General features: G+C 34.5%; 1 protein-coding gene across 1 annotated transcript in view; it reads left to right on the top strand.

Annotated features, from left to right (window-relative positions):
* Positions 1 to 6,351: 6,351 nt before the first annotated feature.
* LOC106472252 (zinc finger protein 112-like) overlaps positions 6,352 to 17,510 on the top strand; it is a 55,645-nt gene continuing 44,486 nt past the window's right edge. Inside the window, exon 1 of the mRNA XM_013932880.2 lies at positions 6,352 to 6,415. Coding sequence (XP_013788334.2) covers positions 6,352 to 6,415 — 64 coding nt within the window. The remainder of the gene's footprint in view (positions 6,416 to 17,510) is intronic.

The following is a 17,510-nucleotide window of genomic DNA, read 5'->3' as shown; positions in this document are numbered from 1 at the left end:
CTAGGGCATTCTTGAAGGAACAGGATATTTCTAGAAAACGCAACAATATTAAACACCTCAATCAGATCCCCACTAAGTGTTATTTTTTTCTTGTGTAGCTTTGCGCAAAATTCAACACAAAAACAAACCATTCATTTTAAATTCAGACACGTCGGAACATACAAAACATTGGGGAAGGGCAGTCCTTTGTTTGTTTTTGAATTTCGCGCAAAGCTATACGAGGGCTATTTGCGCTAGCCGTCCCTAATTTAGCAGTGTAAGACCAGAGGGAAGGCAGCTAATCATCACCACCCATCGCCAACTCTTGGGCTACTTTTTTACCAAGGAATAGTGGGACTTACCGTCACATTATAACGCCCCCACGGATGAAAGGGCGAGCATATTTGATGGGACGGGGATTCGAATCTGCGACCCTCAGATTGCGAGTCGAGCGTCCTAACAACTTGACAGGAGCAGTCGAAAAAGAATACAAATAGTTTGACACTCAATAAAAATATTCTCCAACAAGTTCACACAATAACAAATACTGTATTATAGATACGAAAAACATACAAAAAGCAATTTAAATTGTTTGCTGGGTATTACAAAATCGTAAGTCATACAAATAATAACCAATGTACACCGCTTGGTATGGCTTGGTGGTTAGGAAACTTGACTCACAATCTGATGGCTGTGTATTTGAGTTCCGTCCCTGAACATACTCACCCTTTCAGCCATGAGGGCGTTATCATGTAACGGTCAATCCCATTATTCAATGGTAAAGAGTAGTCCAAGAATTGATAGTGGGTGATTTTGACTAACTACCTTCCTTTAAAAGGAGGAACGTCTAGCGTAGATAGCCCTTAAGTAGCTTTGCGCGAAATTCAAAATAAACAAACTTGTATACACATTATACAGATAAAAAATTTACTAACTGTGTAATGTTTAAAACTTGCCAAACAATTGTAGTCACCTTTCATTTCAGTTGGCAAAGTCAACCTACTGCATGGAAAAAACAAACAAAAACTAAACACGTCGGAACAGGAGAGGAGTAATGATATTCGGGCCTCAACTCCATTATTTGGGGCATTTGTCCAAGCGCCCCACCCCACCCTGGTTCAGCCGTCTGTGAAATTATTCTTTTTGGAAAATAATATAATTAGGAGAGATTTGATTCAAGTATTCAAAGTGATGAGGAAAGTACCGGAATAATCAATTTGTAAACTATCAGTTTGACTTATAGAAGTGGATAAGGCTAGAAATGGTAACTTAAATCATTATTAATAGTTTTGAAAGCTTAGTTGTAGAATTTTCCTCAGACAAAATTACTTACCATTTGAGAGTCAGTTTTCGAAGTCATCGTATCAAATATTTGTGGTTAACTTGAGTTTTTTCAAAGTTAGATTGGACAATATGAGGAACCAATTTAGCATTAATGGTTCTTTCAGATGCACACTTCTTTTGCCAATAATCACCAATACTTATAATTCACTGTCAGCATTAAACATATAGTACACAATACATTGTATGCAACATATATGTTGATAACCACTTACTATTTACCTTATGAATGGGTTCCTTTGAGCATAACGTGTCAATCCTAGGAATTTGGCCACCAGGCGCTCATTTCTAATGTAGAGATCGGTTGTCTCACACAGATAGAAGAGAGTTCCTTTAATGATATTGCCAGTGTCTTTCTGGCTAAATACTGACTCAATGATTACTCATCTTTGGCTTTTTCTAGCTACAGTGTACGGTATTTCATTTTTCAGCAGTCTCATTCCCTCTGAATATCAATGAAGATCTTCCATGGTTGTCATTCTTACCTTATCAGTGTAGAGGATGTTGATATCCTGCTAATAGAGTTGTGCAGGATTTGATAAAGGGGTTTCTAGTGCGAGCATGTCAGCTTCTTCATCTAGCTTTACCTTGCATGGGCTGACATATACAACCAGAGGATGGTCTTATCATGTAGTTGGTTTGCTTTCTGCCATCCATCAGGGGATTAACTACAATGAATTTAATACAATATTGCATGTGAGTCATTTGCAAATATTATGTTGGTGACATTTTCTGTATGTGATTCATTACTTTCAGCAACCCAGAGGAGAGCTCTTTATGATTTCTAGTTTAATATTTTTGCTGCTTGTGGGAAGTTTGAATGTTTCACAAGCACTATGTAACTCTCTCATTAATGTTGGTATAGAAACCATATTTGACTATGATGGCAGGTGATTGTCCACCATAATCTTTACATAAATGTTGACATGCTTTTTCTGTTTGACCCTATTGAATCTCTACACTATTTGTTTAGGCTGATTTACACAGATCATAATGGCATCAGGTGTTTATTTTACAAGGGAACATCTGAGATTTGGTGGTGACAAATTATCTCAGTGGTGGCTGTACAATAATTTCCACCTATGACTTTCTCCTGAGGTGCCTTTTAAGCAATCTCTTTGTGGAGCTAGAATTCCCCAATTGAAAATGGAAGTGGCTCAATGATGGAATGCAAGATTCTAGTGAATAATTCTGTTTGCAAGCACTGTTGATGTTCTATGATGCTGCTGATGCCTTTGAGGTGTAATAGGAATGATTGGATAAAATACTGGTACAACATAAGCACATGATGTTCTTCAACTCTTTTTTCCTGTTGCAACTTTTAGTGAATTGACGCCTTTAGTAGATATGGCTAACGTGGTGTTAGTGTGGCTAATAAAGTTGCATTGTCTATCAAATGTTACTCCCAAGTTCTTCAGTATTTTTTCAAGAGGGAGAGAAATACCCTAAAAGGATGGTGATGGCTTATCCTCATCAGCATGTATGTTGTTTAATGTGCAGAAATTGACTTTGGTTGGAATAATAACCACTCCTGTGTCATAGCACCATCTGATCATTCTGGGCTTGGTCATGCCTTATCCCCATTAACTCAGTCTGGGTTTGATTGTGTGATTTCTAAAAGATAATAGTATCATTACTTCACCAGTATTGGGTTGTTGTTGTTTTTGCAGCGTTTCTTGTGAGTATGGTATGTAAGAATACTATGTGTTTTCCACGCCATTATTTGATATAACATTTTCCTAAATGTATTCACATATTGTGCATATAGTCATAATATAAAATGTTTGTCCAAAAAGTCACCAAGTTTCTCTCATCCTGGTTACCCTGAATTTGGGCATTCAACTAGTGTCACATGTACTTTTTCGTGGAAAATGTTCTTGTGAGTGGAGTATATTATACAAAAATAGAACATTATCTTTTTCATTGGAAGATCGGGTGATATCTTGAGAATACCAACTCCATTATTTTGTGATGGGAATGATCAAAAATCACATGGGTAGCACCTACACTCTGAGAAGTATTATGTTGGTTTTTCATATATGTAATATCATGTTTTCTCAGTATAGAACATATATTAATACAATATTTTAACAAAACAAATATATTTAAAACATATTTGAGAGATTTCCAACAATAGTGCCACTAAAACACTTATTTTCCTTTGATTTCTTTTTATTGATAAATAAAAATTGTTTCACTATCTTGTACATTGTGTTCAGTTTCTTTCTTTATTTCAAACTTAGTCAAGGTCAAAAAATTTTGATCCACTTTTGATAAATTTTCTATCAAACCTCCCATTATTCTGTTACTCTTATTAAATTAATCTTAGAGGGAATCAGTGCACCTGAGAATACTACAGAGTAGGTAGAAAAGAGAAATTCTGTGATATGACCATAGGATTTGTTTTTGTGGATTTTCTCTTTTTCTCCTGACGAATGTTTGTTGCTTATGCACTTTGGAACTCTTGCGTTATTGAGTTGAAATTTTGCACTTAAGAAATGACATTTTACGTAAGTTATAGGACTTATGACCTAGAAGAAGAGCTAGTCTTTGAGTGTAAATGACTGTCAAAGAGAGTTGTCAGATCTCAGACAAGCCCTCTCCTGAATGTCAGAATTTCCCCAATGACACAAAGGTCCATGATTTCCTTCTTGTTGCAAATACAGACTTGTAAAGGAGAACTGGGCACACAGATGACTTAGAACATCACAGATGGTGTGTGGCCAAGCAAGTCCAAGAATGGAATGGACTCTATAGGACTTGCAGACATTCAACAACCTGAATAGCGCAATCCTAGCTCTGGTAAATGCTACCTATGATCAGTTTAGAGAGACCAAAAGGGCCACTAGTGGACAACTTCTACCTGTTTGACAGTTTCACCAGCAGGTGAGGCAATGGGCAAAAATTGGTGATGTTTGTAATCCATAGAGTAGTCATGAGTCTCACCAGAGGAAGTGGATGAGCTACAGAAGGTAACTGCCATTCTGTCCTCCAAAGGCAAAGACTTTATCCTCGTTCTCGATTAGAAGTCCCTGAAAATGTCCCACAGCATGTCTAATGTGGTCAGTTATGACTCTCTTATTATTAAAGGACCTGCTTTGTTGGTTCTATGAATTAGCTTTTTTATTTAAAGAAAAGCACCTCTCAACACTGGTTTGCCCAGGCGACAGAGAAAGGAGAGTTTTACAAACTTTCTAAAGTATTTGAAATTGTCTCTAATCTGATATGAGATGCAAATGTATAGTATCCAGTCTGTTTTTCACTCCCTGAAATATACAAACTCTTGAATCAGGTGATTGCAGGAATGTAATGAGAAAATATGACAATAGTGTCACTGTCCCTTTATTCCACTCTGCCTACATCTACCAGACTTTTTAGGCCAAATTAAACCATAAAAGCACTGGATGATGTGTTTAACAACATCAATTTCGGATTCAAGCAGTTTATGCTTCTTACCAAGCTATAAGTTAAGGGAAACTACTAAATATTTTCTCCCAAAACATATTGAAGAACTGACTGCATTCTAATATAAAGCCTAGCAAGTTTTTGCCACTAATTTTTGAATCCCTCTTTGTCATTTAGGACTTTCTTTGTAACGAAATCATTATCAGTAATAAAAAGCTTCACTACCGTACACATATGCAAGTGGGAAAGCAAACAAATGTAGCAACAAAACAGCTTCACTGCAGTGCACATGTTCAAGCAGGGAAACAAACAAGCATGATAAAATATTTTAAATTTTTTATAAAGACAAGTAGGGATCGATATATACGTAACATAGCCATCTATAGTAATGTAGAAAGTTTTAATGCTACAAAAAGTATTGAAACAAGAAAGTCAAAACTACAAAACTGAGTAACTTAAAAAATTTCAAAAATTTATCCCTACTTTGGCTCAGACTAACATAATTACAGTGATTTGTCAAAGTAGAGATAGTTCTTTTTTAATTTTAAGTAACTCAGTTTTCTAGTTTAACTTTCTTGTTTCAATATTTTTTGTAGCATTAAAATTTTCTATATTGCTATAATTAGCTAGATTACCTTCATATCGATCCCTATTTGTGTTTATGAAATTATTTTTTTATTATACTTGTCGTATTTATATATATTTTTAACTCTTATGTTTCTATAAAAATATTTGCATTTACGTTATTTTATGTCAGTTTATTTGATTGTTTACCCAAATACGGCGGCTGTAAAATAAATAATTTAATTCAATATTGCAATTCTAACATTTTACTTCGGACGTTTTGGATTTTTTATAATTCTTTTGAAGATTGGTAAAGTACAATCTAAAAAAGTTCATAATAAAATGCTTATTTTCACTTTTGTCGTGATCTTCCTGTTCAATTCTAACAAAGTCATTCATCGATGGAAAAGTTATGAATGTTATGTGAATTCAAAATATAATTTTGCATTTGCGTATATTCAGTTAACATGAATATTTATTTCCATGCTGATAAAAAATACACCCTCTCTTTCAATTATTGGCAATATTTTTTAATTGAACTAAAGTGAGTGACAAAACACCTGCCCCACCTCCAATAACATAGTAGTATGTCTGTGGACCTATAACACAAAAACCGGGGTTGGATATTCGTGTTGAGCACAACACTCTTTTGTTTTAGAACAAAACTAAGCTGGACTACCTGTTGTGTCCATCGCGGGGAATTGAATTCGAATTTTAGCTTTGCCAGTTTAAAAACCTACCGATAAAAGCACAGCACAGATAACTCATTGTGTAGCTTTTATTTCATTACTAACAAACAAAACACCTATATTTACCCACATCTTCTGAAGCTTATTGAAATATATATATATATATATATATATAACACAATATGGGTTTCACGTGCCTAGCTCTTCAAGCAGCTTAATAACCATAATGAATAATAAAAATGAACGAAATAAAATGTTATTTATGAATGGTCCACGTACAACAGAAATGCCTCAATAGTGTAACCTAGCGTCTCTTCACGATATTTTACTGTAGGGGTGCAGCAGAATAACTTTAACTTTTTACAACGGCAAAATGGCTTCTCCTCCAGAGCAGGTTGTGTGTACACCTACCTTTGTTTTTCAAGCGGCTTTTCCGGGTAAGAATTACTGGACAATATATTTACATATTATATTTTTTACTCAATATACACACACACGATTATTTAAGTGTTGAAGAAAATGTGATGATTGAACTGTCAATGACGTATAAAGTTTAAATTTGTAATGGCACTGCCAGGCCAATTTGTTGTCATATTTATTTAATTCTAATTGTAAGTAACGGTAAGTAACACGACTGTTTTAGTAACAGTTAGCTCTATTTCTACCCTGAGACTTAGTTCAAAAAAGTTAAGTTAGTTCCTTTGTGTAAAATTACACCACAACTAAGCCTGTCAATGTAATTGCCCCTGTCAGTGACATTCACATTCAGTGTTACTGTTAGTTAAATTTGACGTTGAGTTAGCAGAAACGTTTCAGTGTTTGAGGTTGTTACTCTTAAAAACCTGCAATTTAAGGTAAAATTGATGGGGAGGAATTAGTCAACTCAAATGTATATAATTTAAAAATTGGCAATTTCATTTTGTCTGCTATGTTCACTTCTTTATTGAACTGTTGACGTAGAGTTAGAACTTTGCCCATCTTTGGTATTAAATATCATGAGGAACTATTTAGTCCTCCAAAACAATCCTTGTATACACACTCAATATTTTTGAGGAAACCATTTATTTTTTTCTCTTAAATTCTTGTTAAGTGCTAGCCTCCATGACTACTAATGCCAATAATGGCAAAAGTCATTCCAGAAGCCACCCACCTTGTTATAAAAATAAAACTGTCTAAACTGGATCTTAAGCTTTCTTTTTTCAAAGTCTTAGATATGTTTCCCCAGTTCCTGATGTTTTCATAGTACAGCATAAAGAAATTATAGGCCTTTATTTTGTTGATATACCAGTTCTTTACTTATCACTAAAAAATGGCCTTTCCATCTCTGGGAATAATCATATTAGCCTTCCTTTGAACCATTTCCAATAATTTAATATATTTTCTTAGATAAGGATACCAAACTAGTATTTGTTTAAATTAAAGATAATTAACTCTTTTTACCTAATATATTTAAAAAGACTATTGACCAGATTTATGTAAAATCAAAGTGAATATTTTAAGGAAAATATATTTTTATTTTGCATAGTTATAAATTGTCAAAATAATATTGGAAAAATAAATTGCACATAAATGGAGACCTGTATAAAAACAACAGCTGATTAATGTGGAGAATTTTTTAATAATGTTTTAAATACATTGAAAAATACAGGCTAAAGCTAATGTTATTTACACATAACTTTTTGCATTTATGTTTTTGTTGTTTATTGAAGTTTAGTGTATGTTACATAAAATGAATATTATACTATGTTATATAATACATATATAAATCAAATAATGCAGTAAATGTAGAAGTACCTTAACTGTGTCCATACATAGTTGGTTGATATGATCCACCTTGGAACTACCTTGCAGTAATAAAACTATACATAATATAACTCTGAATGGACTGAGTTTATCTTCACAAACTTTGGTGAGTTTTTAGTAAGTGTTACAGATCTGTTGTACACAAAATAAGATTTTTTAATAAAGTGTTTGTATTTATACTAGAGAATTATTTGGGAATTTACAAAGTTTTTACTAAGCCAGCATGGGTGAATGGTGATTTTCATGCTAAGAATAGACATCTTAGTTTCATATTTCATTTGCATAACCTCTAGAATTCTCTAAATGAATATCAAACATTTTTGTAAAGCTTTATATTTTATTTGTTATTTAATATACTATTACACTAACTATGTTGAAATCATCAATGTACAGTGAAATGAAAAATTGGAAAATATGAAATAAAATGAGCAACACAGTTTCCCTCTCTGAATAGATCATTCTACTGGATTAATGGTATTCATTTCTTTACAGTTACAACTGTTAACCCTTTCATGTCTGTTTTCTTAAATTTTTATGGTTGTATTGCTGTAGTTTGCACCCACTTGGGTCAGTAATCCTCCCATTAAACACCAATAGACCACAGTAGTAAATGCTTAGCATGTAGTATAAACACTATGATCGAAGTGCATGACCCATTGTGATCTTTGCGAGTGCAAACTGCAACTTTGTAAGTGACTTTCTAATTAAATCTGTAAATAGGTTAAAAAAAATTGTTAGCTGCTTAGAATTGAAGAATAACAATCACACATGAGCCATCTAAGTCAAGTTGTCTAGATATGCCCACAAAAAGAAATCATAATAAGGTTCGTTTAGCCAGAAAGATACTCTTTCTATTGGTTATAAACATGCCTATGAAATAAGGACACACAGTATAGATGGATTTGTTCAAAACTATAAGGTGGGTGGAGCTTCAGTATGGGTTTAACAAATTCATTTATATCTTGCAGATCAAAATGGTATGGGGTTTGCATTTTATATTCTGGCCTGTCAGTATCTGTAGTTTATGTTTCTAATTGGTTGTTCAGTGAAATCCACAAAAGAAAAAAAGAGAAAAATGAATTGGAAGGTAGGTGTGTCATATGACACACAGAAGTGAAGATTGACAATTAAAAAAAATTTCTTTTTGAAATTAAGAAATTAAAACTTAGCTAATATAAAACTTTTGACTTGAAAGTATGTTTTAATGCCAAGTTTATTAACATACAGTGGTAGTAAAGTTATTTAATAATATATTTAATGTAACTTGTTTTATGTCATGACATGCTCACTTTGAACTGAAATCATAGGGTTAAGAATCTTAATGAGGGACTAAAGTAAAACCTGATGGTAATAAGAACTACAATAAATGTTATTCAGAGAAATGATACAGTAGAGATAAATAACCAAGTATCTTTTATCTTCAGTACTCTTTCAGAAGACACTAAACCAACTTGTCCATGCTTTTAAATAGTATCTACTTTCTATTATAAACTGTCTAAAGCTTCAGCATGACATTTTATTATTTGGAAGATATTGTATTCAAATTTATCAAGTTTCTACTAAGATTCTTTAGAAAATATTTAACTGTCTTCTTACTTTTCAATATAGAATCAGCCTATAATATGCACAAATTTTGTATTTGAGTAATTTTGTACAAAAGTGCAAAAGTCTTCTCACTGTTAGCACAAGATATTTTTTTCTTCCTTTTTTTTGGATAGTAGCTATTAGCTGTCCCAACTGGCAATGATCTGAAATACGAAGTTATGAAACAAGGTAGTTGCCATTTAAACTACTGATTGTTTTGCCTTATTTTATAAGTGGAACTGAGTTGATAGGTGATGCTGTTTTATTAGAATCAATAAAAAAAAAAACAAGCAGCACTATCCCTCTCTTAATCAGAGCACAGAGATGCATTAGATATGGGGAACTGGAAACCCTGATTATCATATTATAATATTTATAAGCCAATGATATGGAAACGTAGCCCGTAGTCATGTCTGCATTATATGTAAAAAAGCAATGTGACTGTTGATTGAATTGCCAAGGTATGAGATTTTTTTTCTTATCGTTTGTCAGCTTGTTAGTATCAAGTTTTGTACATTAGTGTACATTTACTAGTTTGTCAAAAACATGGATAAGTGGGTGTTATTTATTGGGAAAAATGATTTCATGTTTCTTTGAGTAATGTGTCAGAAGCAAAGAAAGAAGAAATTATTAAATGCTGATGGTAGTGAAGAACAATAAATTAGTGGCTCTGTATCAAGCATTTCCTTGGTTTCTGTTTCTACTGTTGCTAAACTGGACAGCAGACCAAAACCTAAAATACGTAAATACCAGGAGGATTATTTTATAATTTACAGAGTTAGGAACAGGGAACAACTGCAGTGCATTCTTTGTTAAAATATTTTAGCTAATGACTTGTATGAAATAAATTTACAAGGCATTTTGAAACCAAATGCTCAAGAGCATGTGGGCAAAACATTTGCTTTCTTCAAGGCAAGAGAAATAATTGAAAGGGGAAGAGCATATTATTGTTCCATCAAAAGCATTGAAAGTTTCTTTGGAAATATTTTATTTGATTGTAAAAAGCATAGATCCACACAGTGTAATGCAATAGTTCTGTGTTTTATCATATGACACTGTTGTGAGCTATACAGCTTGATGGAACCACAGATGTTGCAAACTTAGCTCACCTTCTGGTGCTTGTATGTTACAAAGGGAAGTGTGAAGTTTTTTTTTCAATGCACTAAAAGGGTCAACTACAAGAAAGGCCATCTTCCAATTTTCCCTTATTTCACACAAAGCTATGTTGATCTTCTCTCTGCCTTCTAAGCATTACTCAAAAAATGTTCACGCTTAGCACACCAGTCTATATACCCCATCAAATTTGCACCACTTTTGAACATGTGCATAGCATGTGACTACTCTCCACCAATAATATTGTGCCACCTATATTGGCACAACTAATTTCCTCCACTATTCGCACTCAAACCTCATTTTCTCAATTGGCACAGCATTGTATAAACATTTTTTTTAGCATGTGGCTCCCGTTTATGATTGTGCTTTTTTGAATTTCAAATGTTTTATTGACAGTTTAATTTTACTGTGTTTGCATTCAGTTGTTTCAACAATTTTTTTTGCATTTATATCTTAATATCCAATTATAAGAAATCTTAGTATGAATTCGTGATTCAACCTATCGGCTTCAGAAATATCCGTTACAGTTGAAAACACTACTGGTACAACTTCCCGGCTTTCTCCAGAGTTCTATCCCTAATCCAAACCACTCTATCTCTAGTCCTACTGGTGACTCTGTATTAGCTGGCATAACCATGGTTCCCACTGCTCCGACCTCTTTTCTTGTACAACCTTCTCTACCCTTACCTTTGTCTCGGTCTCTACTCTGTCTACCTCGATCGGACAGTGTTCATCCAGATTTCACCACACTCTGTCTTTAAGCTTGGCTTTTATCAGGTCCATTGCTTTAGCCAAAGGACTGACTCCACATGTGGCATCATTCCCTTCCCGTTCCATCAGATCTTCATCCAAGTCCATTTACCAAAGTCGATGGTCTACCTTCTGCCTTTGGTCTCTTCAACGTGGTTTCCATCCTTCCCAGCCTTTTGTTCCTCATCTTTCCCAATTCTTCACCTGGTTGTTTGGCAAAGGCTTGTCCACTTTGATCATGTCTAGCTATTAGGTGGCTTTTTGAAACACCTTCCATTTGTCCTAGTTTTGTAAGATTTTGTCTTCCCCTATTATCTCTCTCCTTTTGAGTCATGCGTTATCTTCATTCCTTTGATATACCTGATTGGGATCTCAGTATGGTCCTTATGCCCTTTCCCATACTCCATTTGAACCTTTGTCTATGTTTTCCATGTACCATCTCTCCCTCAAAACCTATTTCCTTCTCCTCATTGCTTGCAGATGTTTCTGCCATTTATGTTACTTGCATCCTCTACCATTCCTCTTATGTCATCCTACATCCTGACCGGTCCTTCCTCCTTGAGACCAATGCTGCTTGTGAAGGTGGTTTGGCTTTCATACCCATTTCTTTGTCTTCCATCTATACTTGTATTCTAATCCTGATTGGCTGCTTTATCCATTTCACTCCTTAGTGTTATGTGACAATAACCGCTCTATTCAACTGACATCATTGCCACGTGGATAAACAATCACACATTTTCCACACCAACTTCAAAAGCATGGTCTCTCCATGGCTTTCCTGGTGCACTTAAGTCAGCATCTTAACTCCACGCACCCATCAAAATTTCTCTCTACATGCTTAAATCTAAGCTTAGTCCAGTGGCTCCATATAAATTAATTTGGCATCCAATCTCCCAGTGTGTTGGGTGAAGAGAAACAAAAGTTTCTGACCACCCTTGGTTATCTTTCAGACTTTAGAAATTAATTCTGAGACCTGAAAAATGTTAAACCCAAATTCCTGCTATGAATTTGATTTGATTTGTTATGTGGCATGTACTGCCTCCTTTTGGAGCTCACATTCCCAACTTTTTATTCCATGGAACCCTTCCATTTTCTGTGCACTATCCACTCTCATGCTCACTGGTTGGGTTCATCAACTCATTAGGCTGGCTTATTCAGGCCTATCCATGGAAGGTCACCATCTACACAGTGTTTCTTCTCATGAAATTTGTCATTTCACCATGTCTTTGGCTGATCACCTTTGCCATCCATTGGAGAAGATTGTTCAGGCTGGAATGTGGACTATTCCAAATACCTTCGTTGCTCATTATCTACACAATTTGGCTGTATCTTCCTCAGGTGGATACTGTCTTCCTCACTTGGCAGTTCATCACACGTCTGTTTACCTTTGACTGGGGTAAGTCTTATCACTTTCTTTCATTTATGTTTTTTTTTCAGACTCTCTTATTTTTACCACTTATAATATGGGATCCCAGTCTCTCATGGGTGTTTCCTGGTCAGGTTTGCTTTGCCTCTAACCTGCACTATTTACTGATTGCATTATAATGCTCACTGTAGAGCTGGGGTGTTATACAAGACCACTGGTGGCATACCCAGTGGTATAAACATATGTTTCTAGATATCAGTAAGTTTCACTCAATGATGGACAATCAATCATGGACTTCACGAGTAAAGCAGAAGGGGATTTTTGCCCATCTTTGGTGACCCTTTGATTGAATAAATCAGGGTCAGTCTGCTTTTCAAAATAGGGACTTGCAGACATTCATTGTCCCTTTTCTGGTGCTATGTTTCTTTTTACTTCCCCCTTTTTTCTTGCAGCAGAACAAGAGAGTCCTTATCACTTCCCAGTTCCCAGTCACTGTGGTGCTGGACCATGAAGGCTTCCTCCTTAGTGTATTGTAGAATTTTAATTTACCATATATAATCACAATTTTCCACTCAGTGAGAAGAGGGCAGAGCTGGTTTCCTTCTTTCCATTTTTTCTGGATGCTTTTCCCAGATGGACAACTGTTGGTTGGAGCAGGATCAACCTACGTGGGATCCTCCTCGTAATACTGGATTTGAGATGACACCGCCCTGTTCCTATGATTGTGTGCAGTAGAGGCCCCTTTTCTTGTTAATTCTGGTTGGAGAAGGTTTTTTTCTCTGCTCCTACTGTTAAGTTTGAGAGATTTTGTCTGCCTCATAATTCTAGCAAAGGGACATACATATATTTTCCTTATGATTGAGCGAATGTTCCATGTCGTCCTCATAATTCTGGAAGCAGGATGTCTCTTCCCTGCATTTACAGTTGGGGGAGTTATGATTTATACTGGAAATTCCTGTTCTTATTGGTCAGTTGAGGCAATGCCATGACCCTGTAATGCAGGGTTCAGTTTATTGTACTTCTTGCTCCTACTGTGGTTTTGTGAGTTTTTCTGGTTTCGTCCGACTTCCTCTTCATAATTCTGGTTGTTTGACATATGACACTCTGTTTACTTATGGTTGGGGTTGAAGAGGATATGTAACATAGTCTACATGCTCTAGCCACTATGTTTATGTTACACTATTTTATATCTGTTTTGACCATCAACCTCCTAATGCCAAGGGTGAGTTATGGAACCTTGTCTGTCTGGTCGAGGTTGGGCATCTACATAGTTCATTCAGTTTATGGTTTACCATGGATTGCACCTCTCTGAACAAATTGTATATGTGCACATCCCTTTTTTTTCACCGTATTAGATACATTTCCTGCTTCAAAGGCAAAGAGCATACCTGTTCCAGATGTTGCGCAGTACCACACATGTGTGCTTTGCTTACATCTTGGGGCACACACCCATTCATTCTGGGCAGTTGCTTTCTGCACAGTTTCAATGTTGAGCACCTACACCAGCCCCTCTATCTTTGCAGTGTGGAATTCTAGCTTTGCCTGAGAGGAGGTAAGACTGTATTGGAAGTTAACATTTGCTTACACTGAAAATGTATTTCTGATAGGTATTTACTGCTTTTCACATACTTCCTACCCTTCCTCCCCACTGACAGTGTTCTTCTTTCAGAGCCTGCCAATTCTCAAAAGTGAGAATTGAGCGGGAATAGTAGAGGGAGCTAACTGCACTAATATAGGTGGTGCAATACTATTAGTGGTGAGTAGTCTCATGCTATGTACATGTTCAATTGTGGCATGAAATTTTTGGTGTATCTAGACTGTTGCACTGAGCATGAAAATTTTTTCAGCAATGCTTAGAGGGCAGAAAGAAGATCGAGATAGCTTTGTGTGTCAGGAGGTTAGTACCTACCAGAAATACATTTTCAGTGTAGGAAAATTTTAACTTCTATTTTTTGTTAAATTAAGAGCTTTGAAAAGCAGCCTGTTCCCATTCTGTGTGGAGAAATGGGATCCACATACAAGTTCCTGCTGCATACAGAGGTGCACCAGTTGTCTTGCAGAAAAGTACTAAATTGCATTGGGCAGCTAAAAGACAAACTTCATTTTTTTTTTTTAGACTGCAACTCCACACTAACTGCATATTATGGATGAAAAGTGGCTTCTGATACTGTGATACCTGATTGACATTTCTATAAACTTAGTGACTTTAACTTGTCTTTGCATGGTCGTAATTAGAATATTTTGCAACTGAGTGACATAATGTCTGCATTTTGCAAAAAAACTTGTTCTGTGATAAAACCAGTTTGAGAATAGAAACTTTGAAATGTTTCCTTGGCTCACTGTGTTCTTGGAAGAAAATGTGTTAAATAATAGTCTTATTCATGACATTGTTTCTTTTAATCTTAAAAATATTCACTTTCAATTTGCAAGTCAATACCAAGAACCACCGGGAGAATACGATTGGTTCAGAAATCCATTTAATGGCAGCTCAAAAAAAGTTTGTAGAACTATCTGGTGATAAATCTCTTAAAGCAGGATTCAAGTTAAAATCTCTTGGGAAGTTCTGGATAAGTTCACAAAGAATATCCTGACCTGTAAAGAAAGGCAATGGACATGATCTCTCATTAACATATTTGTGCAAATCAGCATTTTCTGCTTTGACAGCAATGAAAACAAGACAGCAATTTTGAGTTCAGGTAGAGGGGAATCTCTTTAATTCTTCATATTGTTTTCCAGTTGTGTTAATTTAATTTACCTCTGTTGGAGTAGAACTGGGTGATTAATTTGATTAACTCTTTCAACACGGGCTCAGTCCCTGGAACGAGTCACGTGACCTTCTGTACTCCTTTAAAGTTGACATAAATTTAATACTTATAACTATATATATATTGGGTATATCTTCACGAAATTAGGCAGTCTTTCAGTTAATATTACAAGTCTTTCACATACAAAAAGTCATATTTCTTAGTGAAGTACTTTTAATAAAATAAAGTTTTGTCCATGAATATATTGAGTATTTGTTTTGAATAGTCTGTGTGCAAAATAATTTTCATATTAAAATTAAAAATACTTTTCGCCATCTCAAAAATCCCAAATTTCCTTTGTGTAATCCCTAAAACCTCCTAAATGCATTTCAAACGTTTTTTTTTACTAAATCCTCATAGTTTATATGTTATTTTCTCAAACATACTCTCAAAATGGGATAGGTCAATTCGACCGACGTCGTAATCACCCCAAAAAAATTGAAATAAACCTAAATTATCCTTCTTTTTTTCTATTATGACTTCAAATTGTAACATGAATCTACATTTGTTTATCCTAAGTAGCTCTAAGTTTGTAACATTATACATCTATTTATAATAAAATTTTATTGCTCTTTGAACCGTGTCTAACTGCTATCCGCACCATTATAAGTTCTAAGTCACTTGGGATACGTGCAGCTCACGTTACACTATCGAATTATATCACCCACGAGCTGCTTGCATGCATGCTACGTGAACAATTTTAATTATATTATTATTCTTATATATTTTACTTATTCTAGTCTTAAAACTTAAAAAGATTCATACTTTTAATTTAGTTACTTTTATAATAATAAATAAAGAATAAATTTGAAAAACAAGAGATAAAGTACTTACCCAATCTTCTTTTTTCTTGCCCTTGATTGTTGATGAGAGTTAAGCCTGATTTTTTTAGTGATTATAGTAAAGCACTTAACAATTTTTATTTAATTAATTAATAAACCAAAGAATATAGACTAATAACATACAAAAAGTAGACAAATACACTTATTTCTAAAAATTTTCCTGGCTTTCTAACTATGTGACAAGAGCCGTTAGAAATTCATCCAAGCTAGTCGTTAACTTTCCCACAGGAACGATGTTGCTACTAAGAGTGACATTGATGGTTATCTGTTCAAAACACAATGTTATACAATAGGCCATTTGATAGATGAAAACCTTGACTTTCTATTGGTTATAAATAATATATCATGAAACATAAGAGAGAACTATCAACCAATTGTGAAATAGAGGATGTGACCGGTGGGTGTGGCAGGAGGGGTCTGATTTTCTCTTTGATAGCTCTGTAACAAAACAGAATTGAAGGCCATAAAAATTATGGTCTGTTTGAGCAATAATGATTTTACAAAGAGCATTTTACGTTTAATTTTGTACATTTTCGAGGGGTGATGGATAAAATAGGGATGATGACATGCTAAGACAAAATTTGTTGTGTGTTACACTAGTGGAAATTCAGGATTTTTTTATATATTTCCTTTTAGAATTAAGAACTTAAAACTTGTATACTATTAAAATATGGATTATTAGCTAATATTTTATTCTGTTCTAATTGGTACAACATAAACAAAAAGTAGCTTAATAAAATTTTGAATGTAAGACACTAAAATCTTGTGTCATGTGCAGTAAAGGGTACCCGTGCCGATAGGGTTAATTGATTACCTATGAGTAGAGCTGGACAGTTTGATAAATTACCTAGGAGAAGAGTTTACATTAGTTAGTGTCTCATGAACTAATAGGTTAATCAAAATTACAATTAATGTCACAAATGTAATAAACTCTTTAAAATTAGTGTTTCAGGTTATTAATGTTTTGATTACTCCAACAATTGATTAATTTAAATGATGATTAAATTGATTGTCACAAAAACGATCAACTAATTGAAATTAGTTGCTCCAATTATTACTATTTTTAATTATTCCAGCAATTGATTGATCGAAACTACAACTTGAAATGATTGTCACAAAAATAACTAATCAAAATTAAGGTTTCTGATTATTTGCATTTTTGAGTAATCGAAATATTGCTATTATTTTTGTTTACTAAGCACAAAGCTACAATACGGAGGGGGGGGGGTTCCGTTTTGTTTTTGGCGTTACGGGTTATTTTCTAATTTTC

This window comes from Limulus polyphemus, unplaced genomic scaffold, assembly GCF_000517525.1.
Source record: "Limulus polyphemus unplaced genomic scaffold, Limulus_polyphemus-2.1.2 Scaffold5195, whole genome shotgun sequence".
In the NCBI taxonomy this organism is placed as follows: domain Eukaryota; kingdom Metazoa; phylum Arthropoda; class Merostomata; order Xiphosura; family Limulidae; genus Limulus; species Limulus polyphemus.
This window is presented reverse-complemented; position numbering and strand designations above follow the sequence as displayed.